The sequence below is a fragment of the Neolamprologus multifasciatus genome, chromosome 22, assembly GCF_963576455.1.
Source record: "Neolamprologus multifasciatus chromosome 22, fNeoMul1.2, whole genome shotgun sequence".
In the NCBI taxonomy this organism is placed as follows: domain Eukaryota; kingdom Metazoa; phylum Chordata; class Actinopteri; order Cichliformes; family Cichlidae; genus Neolamprologus; species Neolamprologus multifasciatus.
The window spans coordinates 25,531,096-25,537,980 of NC_140459.1; the positions used below are offsets into that span (position 1 = coordinate 25,531,096).

The window sequence follows — 6,885 nt, forward strand, 5'->3', positions numbered from 1 at the left end:
TTTAAATATTTTATTGTCTCATTTTGTTTTCGCTCAAAAACAGAGTATACTTCATGTAAACAAGGTCGGGTGGCCCTAAAATGTAAAATGTAGGGTAAATTTTGTGTTAATGTGTTGGTCTTAAGTAAAACTAAAGTGTAACACTGAATTGATTGACAATTTATACTTTATACTTTAAAAAACACTCAAATGAAATGGGGACATTTTTGTCCCCTGAGGACCACAGGTACATGGAAATCGAGAGGACATTATGAGGATTAAACATCATATCACAAACTGCCCTGAGTAGGTTAAATATGAAGCCTGGTGTGGTCAGCTGATCATTACATTTCATGAATTCTCCAGTGTTCAAAGTTTTTACTTTAAACTTTAAAGCGGTTTTTAAGTTATGTGACCTCTGAAATAAAGAAAAAATACAGGGTGTATCAGAAAGAATCATCAGATTTCAAAGTACTTGAATTCACCGGTAACCATTAAAACACACACAGCTTGAAAGAACATATTATGGAGTTTCACATGGTTCCTGGTGTTGCGCTAAAAAGTGATTTCTTATTTGCCAAAAAACCTGCAGACCTGCTCACCATATGGGCTGAGTTTGACTGTCATATTGACATACGCTGTGTGTCTGGAGGGGACACATTTAACACTTGTGAACATTGTAAATCTTTTTGATATACCCTGTATAAAAAAAAGTCAGTGAAAATGTCCAGATGTCTTTAAAAACATGAAATGAAGCAGGAGGAATATGGAGGTGGTCTTCATCTGGAAACCTGAAGAATATGAATGTAGTATGGTTAAGTCAGCATGGCCCCACCCTGTTTGTGATATCTAAGCAGTTGTTTACCATGCAACATAAATCCTGTGTTATCAGAAAGAAACTTAAATAATGAAACATAAACATGGGATCAATGTTGGAAAAAGCTCCTTAATCCAACAAAAAGTCACAGGGTTATAACGGTCTGTGATATATTAATTGATACAAAAAAAGTGAAAAAGATTGTTCCTAAAATCAAATTCTTAGATCAGTGAAGGAGAAAACAGATTATAAACATGTAAAGGTTCCTAAAATGTGAGAAAGAAAAGATACAAAATAAAATGTCTTTTTAAAAGCATCAGACATCCAAAAGAAAACAAAGTAGAAAAATAAATAAATTGAGAGCCACGTAAATCAGATGATTCCACTGTAATTAAGGTGGACTACACCTTTAACAGGTGTGTGGTGTCATTGGCTGCTGCTGAAATACACCTGAGAGTGAACCCTGTGTGATAAGTTGAGCGTGTGCAGACAAACTTTCAGGTTGTTCTGGAAGCCTGAAGGTGTGGATGTGCTGCCCCCACCTGAATGTTATATTGTCCATGAGGTGAGCAGCAACAGGCAGAGTAATACAGAGATCTTCTGATGTGACTGTTTCTGCTAAGTGAGAACTTTGACTTCAGCTACTTTATGTATATATAGAGTCTTCAAACCTCTTTAGTGTCTACAAGGCTTTTAAATGTTTGACTGCAGGACTTCCACAACCACGTTTTGTGAAGTACAGCCTCTAAATAGTTCCTGTGTGATAAGTTGAGCGTGTGCTCAAGTTATCACAAAGGTTTAACTTATCACACAAACGGTTTGAGACACTTGGCGCCCAAAGCTAACTAAATTCTAGTCCTTCAGTGCCTCTAAAACCTTCTCAGTCACTCTAGGAAATGCACATGATTTGTAATCAAAGTTTAATTGCTTTCATGAACTTTGTGTGCTTAGTCCTTGGTGAGTGAACCCAGTCAGGTCCAGTTTAGTGGTTCCAAAGATTGGGAGATGCTTGCTAAGACATCTGCCCTTTTTTTTTTTTTTCTTTCTTTTTTTTTTTTTCAGCGTCCCTGCAGCTTCAGAATTGCTGTAGATCGGGGTGTCCAACTCAAGTCCTCGAGAACTACTGTCCTGCAGCTTTTAGACACGTCCTTGTTCTGACACACCTGAATCAAATGAATGACACCAGGCCTTTGCCAAACTTGATGACATGCTGAGGAGGTAATTCAACCATTTGATTCAGCTGTGTTAGAGTAGGGATGCATCTAAAAGCTGCAGAACAGTAGCTCTCAAGGCATCGAGTTGGACACAACTGCTGTAAATGAAATGGTTCTGACCAAGAATTAGTTAAGATTTTTCCCAGTAACATGTTCATCAGAAGGTTGTGACTACAAAGTTTAACACAGCCAGCTTTGCTTTGCGCTGGCAGCTTAAACAAACCCAAACCACAGGTGAAAATAACAGTATTGTGAAAGCAGTTATCAACTCTCTCTGTTAAGCTGGGCTCTACTTTTCTGCTTTGTATCATAAAATTGATCATATGGCTGATAAACATGTTAAATTATTTTCTGGTCTTCATGTGAATCGCATGAAGCGTGAATCTTTTTTCCACTGCATGCATAAATCAATATTTTGTACACCAAACATGTAAGGTCAGAAAGACCGTCCATGTGAATGAACACTTAAAAATTTCTGCAAGAAATTAATGTTTGCAGCTCTGAGTATGCATTTTTCTAAAATTGATAGTGATTTTATTTAATAGTTTTAAACCTCTTACAGGATTAGAATTTTCTCAAATGGTGTGAATGGATGATGGGATGAGATTGAAGGGAGAAAATTATTAAAGGGTTATTTTCCCAAACCATGAAATGTTAAAAGTCATTTAGCCAGTCATTTAATGTGATGTCACCACTGTTATGCAAAATAGAGATTACATTGTACTTGAAAATAAAGCATTCCTTTTTACGATGACACTTGCTTAAAATACAGTTTAGCTCTTGGAAAAATATTTTCCAAATGTGTACATTCAAAAAGCTTAGATGATATTTGGCATAAATCCCACGTGGAAAATCTGGACAGAATTACTAAAGCATAATGTCTTCTGCTTGACCAGAATTTTTAAATAAATTTTTTTTGTAAAATGGCACCAATAGTGGAAATGCCCCAGAGTGGTAAAATGGAATACCTGAATTGCTGTGAATGATTTTATCTAAGCATGCTCAGGTCTGCCATTTGTTTCTAAGGTGATGGCTGCACATTAGAGCTGAAACTTTAATGTATGCATGCATCCAGTTTAAAGTTTCCTGTCCCACAGCCTCAGGAAGGAGATGTGATCATCATAATCATTTTCAGGTGTTTGTTCTATTTTTGCAGAAATATCAAAGAGACCACCTATAACAACATTTTGGAAGGAAAGCACCATGTCGGCCTTTAAGCCTAGATCTTTGCAGACTCTGGTTCTAACCCCGGAAAAGATCCCGAGTTTCTTTCTCCTACCCTGCACTCCGCGGCCTTATCCGGTGTCCCCGGAGCGGACCAGACTACTTTCTCATCATGATGGTGATAGTGAGAGCCCCCCTGAGAACCCACCTAGCCCTGCGTCCTCTCCCAGATTCCACACAACCCTACCAGTCATTCACCCTCACACTACCGCTGCTGCAGTATCTGTGGATGTAGACATGGACCTGACCACGCGTGCAGCTATGTCGCTGTGTCACGTGCCGAAGGTGACCACGCCCTACGGTTTCCGCAATGTGTTGGCTGTGAGCCCCTGCACACGGCGACGGGAGTCCCTGTTTCATCGGAACAAAGGAGACCCCCACACTGTATCTGACCCAGCAGACCTTGGTCCTGGTCCCAGTCCTAGCAGGCATGCTAGGACTGCATCCCTGCATCCAATGAGGACTCTGGGTCTGCAGGTCATTAAGGCACTCCAGAGACCTGTAGCTACTCTAAAAGCTCTGAGTCCTGCAATCCAAAGGACTACCCCCAAGTGATGTCACATACAACCACACCCATCCGATAGGTGGAGCAGATCTGAAACTGCTGCTGGTTTTAAGCTGTTTTAATAAAATGTTTGAATTACAGTTTCCTGTGTGTCTGAACAAGATTACTGAAGACTGTTCTATGCTTTTATTGTGACAATTCTCAGCAGGGAGAAATATTTCCTCTTCCTGTGGAGGTTTTTAATTGTCTTGGAGTACACAAGCCTTACTTGGCAAATGTGTACATGAAATGATCCAAGCAGCAAAGGATAATAATAAATTACAAAAACCCATCAAAAAGTGTCTAAATTGAACCTGAATGACATTACTGGGGCTCATTCCAAATGGACTGCTGGTACTTATGAAAAAAAAATTGAAAACACTTCCTTTTCCTCTAATTCAACAACCAGAATTGAACAATAACCAAAATGATTCTACAAACACTCTTGATTTGTTCAGTATGAAAACCCAAACATCCATATCATCATATTCTAACAAATTCCTTTAAATCTGGTTAGAACCAGAGTCTGCAAAGATCTAGGCTTAAAGGCCGACATGGTGCTTTCCTTCCAAAATGTTGTTATAGGTGGTCTCTTTGATATTTCTGCAAACATAGAACAAACACCTGAACAATGTGGAGAGGGTGTCCTCCTTTAAGTTCCTCGGCACCCACATATCTGAGGACCTATCCTGGTCCACAAACACATCAGCCCTAGTAAAGAAATCCCAGCAGCGCCTCCATTTCTTGAGGGTTCTGAGATGGAACAGGCTGCAGACTGAACTCCTAGTGTCCTTCTACCGTGCCACTATTGAGAGTGTGCTGGTGCACGCTATCCCTGTGTGGTACGCTGGTTGCACAACAGCTGACAAGAAGAGACTACAGAGGGTCATCAGAACTGCAGAGAAGGTGATCGGCTGTCCACTCCCCTCCCTGGACTTAATTGCCAGCTCAAGATGTCTCTCCAGAGACCACCTCCATCCTAACCACCACCTCTTCAACATCCTGCCCTCTGGAAAAAGGCTCAGATCCATCAGGTGCAAAACCAACAGACTAAAGAACAGCTTCTTCCCGTGGGCTGTCAGAACTCTTAATGCAAACTAAGAGTGTGTAAAGACTTCCCCAACACATCCACCCTGACACTGCTGTTGATCATCTATGTGCAACATCTCAGTCTTTCCATGTTCTGTGCAATATTTTTGGCTCATGTGCAATTATTTTGGTCCCAGTCTGTTTCAATGTTTCCTACACATACACCATGTATATAGTTCCACTCACATATGTATACATATGCACTGTTTTTATTTAATTCTATTTATTTAATTATTTATTTTCTGCCTTCGTTGAATATTGGTTTCTCTTCTTCTTACTTTAGCACCTTTGTGGTTCAGCTACCCAATTTCGCTGTGCAAGAAACTGCACAATGACAAAAAGCTCTAAGTCTCTAACAAGCCCTGAAGTATGTAAAGAAGCCCTTTGTTAAAAGTGCAGACTTTACTGTTCAGCTTCAACGTCAAAAAATCAGCACACAGATAAAAATTGTTGGCTTAAATTTAAACTTCTTTCATTTGGAGGTAATAAAGGAAGGGACAGATCTGGTTTGAACTTGGATAGTTTCCACACCTTCTCTTTTCTCAAAGTACGATTTTTCTTTTAACAGGAAGAGTAATAAAATCCCAGACTACCAGTTACAAAACATTTACTGTCAAAGGTAATTGTAAATTCTGTGACTAGAAAAAACAGTGTTGGAGGAATACTATATCATTATTTTCACCAGATAGATTAAAAATGGCTGTGATGGCTTTAACTCCAGTAAGGGGTAGGGATTTTTTGATGTTTTCCATTTTGTTAAGCTGAACTCTATTTTATTCATGCTGCTTTTGATCAACGTGCATTAGTTTCTCCTGTAGATGTCAGAAAGTCAGCAAGGGTTTGTTTTCAGTAGTCAAAAAACTGCTGCTGTTCTGGAGCTTTTGGTCACGTCACATGACCTTTATGATAGAAGTATTAAAGTGGACCAGTTCTGGTTCTCCTTATTTGCCATTACCCACCTCTGGGTGAGGGCAAATAAGGGATGTTGATATCAAACATGAGCACAGTCCCAATAACGAGGTCAGCGTGTGAGCCAAATTTTCAGTCTGCCCTGAACAGTTTAGTTTACCACAGTTTCTCCTACTCTTGGATCAGAAGATGTCAAATGGATAATAAACACAAGCCTTTGAGAGGGGCAGCAAAGAAGAAAATTCTTGTTTCAGATGAGCGCCTCCTTTTAAAGCTCCTCTAGAGAGTCCAAAAATTAAAAGACAAAGCTGAAAGTGATCAGGATGAATCAACTTTAATTAAAAAAAAAAAAAAAAATCATGATTATATTTTTGACAAAAAAAAAAAAAAAAAGCTGTGTGCAGAAATGCGGGAGTGAACTAGAGCAAGGTCAAGAAACAAGCTCTCACAGATAGATGCTGGCTTAGGGTCATGAAACTGTGTAACAGGTTAGGGAAGGCAGGACTGTGTGTGTGTGTGTGTGTGTGTGTGGGGGGGGGGGGGGTCCATCCCTAGGTGAAGCTGCACTTGATGGAAGAGAAGAAGAGAGCCAATAAGGGGGTCTAAAATCTAAACCACGGCCCTTCTCAGTGGTTTTTGACCAATCGGGTAGAAGCACATCTCTTTTATAAATATGTGTACCTCTAAGTTAGGGGCATCTCTCTTCCAAAAGTTGGTTACAGCAGACTGTGGCTTTCTAACTCGAGAGCATGAATTATTTTGCTGCTTGAGGCAATAAATGAGTGAAAACTCGGATTGCGACTGAAACCCTCTTTCACCTTAGATAAAAAGAATGCGCTACAAATCTTGGTGACCCCGATGTGATATCTGGGAAAAGAGAAAGAATTGGATAAGATTCGCAACTGGAGATTTTCAGTCGACAAGAAGATCGACAAGATAACGAGGGGCTAAATTATTTATAATTTTAAAGGTGAGCAACAATATTTTAAATTCAATGCGATATTTTATGGGTAACCAATGCAACTCAATAAGAACTGCTTGTCGTTGTCCTGGCTCTCATTCAGGAAGTGCCTCGCTTCCCATTTGAAGCTCAGGATGGAGGCATCAGA

The 6,885-nt window shown here is 39.7% G+C and overlaps 1 protein-coding gene across 2 annotated transcripts; it reads left to right on the forward strand.

Annotated features, from left to right (window-relative positions):
- The first annotated feature begins 904 nt into the window (after nucleotides 1–904).
- LOC146493603 (C2 calcium-dependent domain-containing protein 4C-like) lies at nucleotides 905–3,879 on the forward strand. Of its 2 annotated transcripts, XM_085148129.1 has the most exons (3): nucleotides 905–1,361; nucleotides 1,859–2,014; nucleotides 3,167–3,879. In XM_085148129.1, exon 3 carries the CDS (start codon nucleotides 3,214–3,216, stop codon nucleotides 3,787–3,789), a length of 576 nt encoding a protein of 191 aa, XP_085004255.1. In that variant the 5' UTR covers nucleotides 905–1,361; nucleotides 1,859–2,014; nucleotides 3,167–3,213; the 3' UTR covers nucleotides 3,790–3,879. The 2 variants fall into 2 exon arrangements, with proteins under 2 accessions (XP_085004255.1, XP_085004254.1); XM_085148128.1 differs by lacking the exon at nucleotides 1,859–2,014 and having other exon boundaries at nucleotides 1,103–1,361.
- The last annotated feature ends 3,006 nt before the right edge of the window (nucleotides 3,880–6,885 follow it).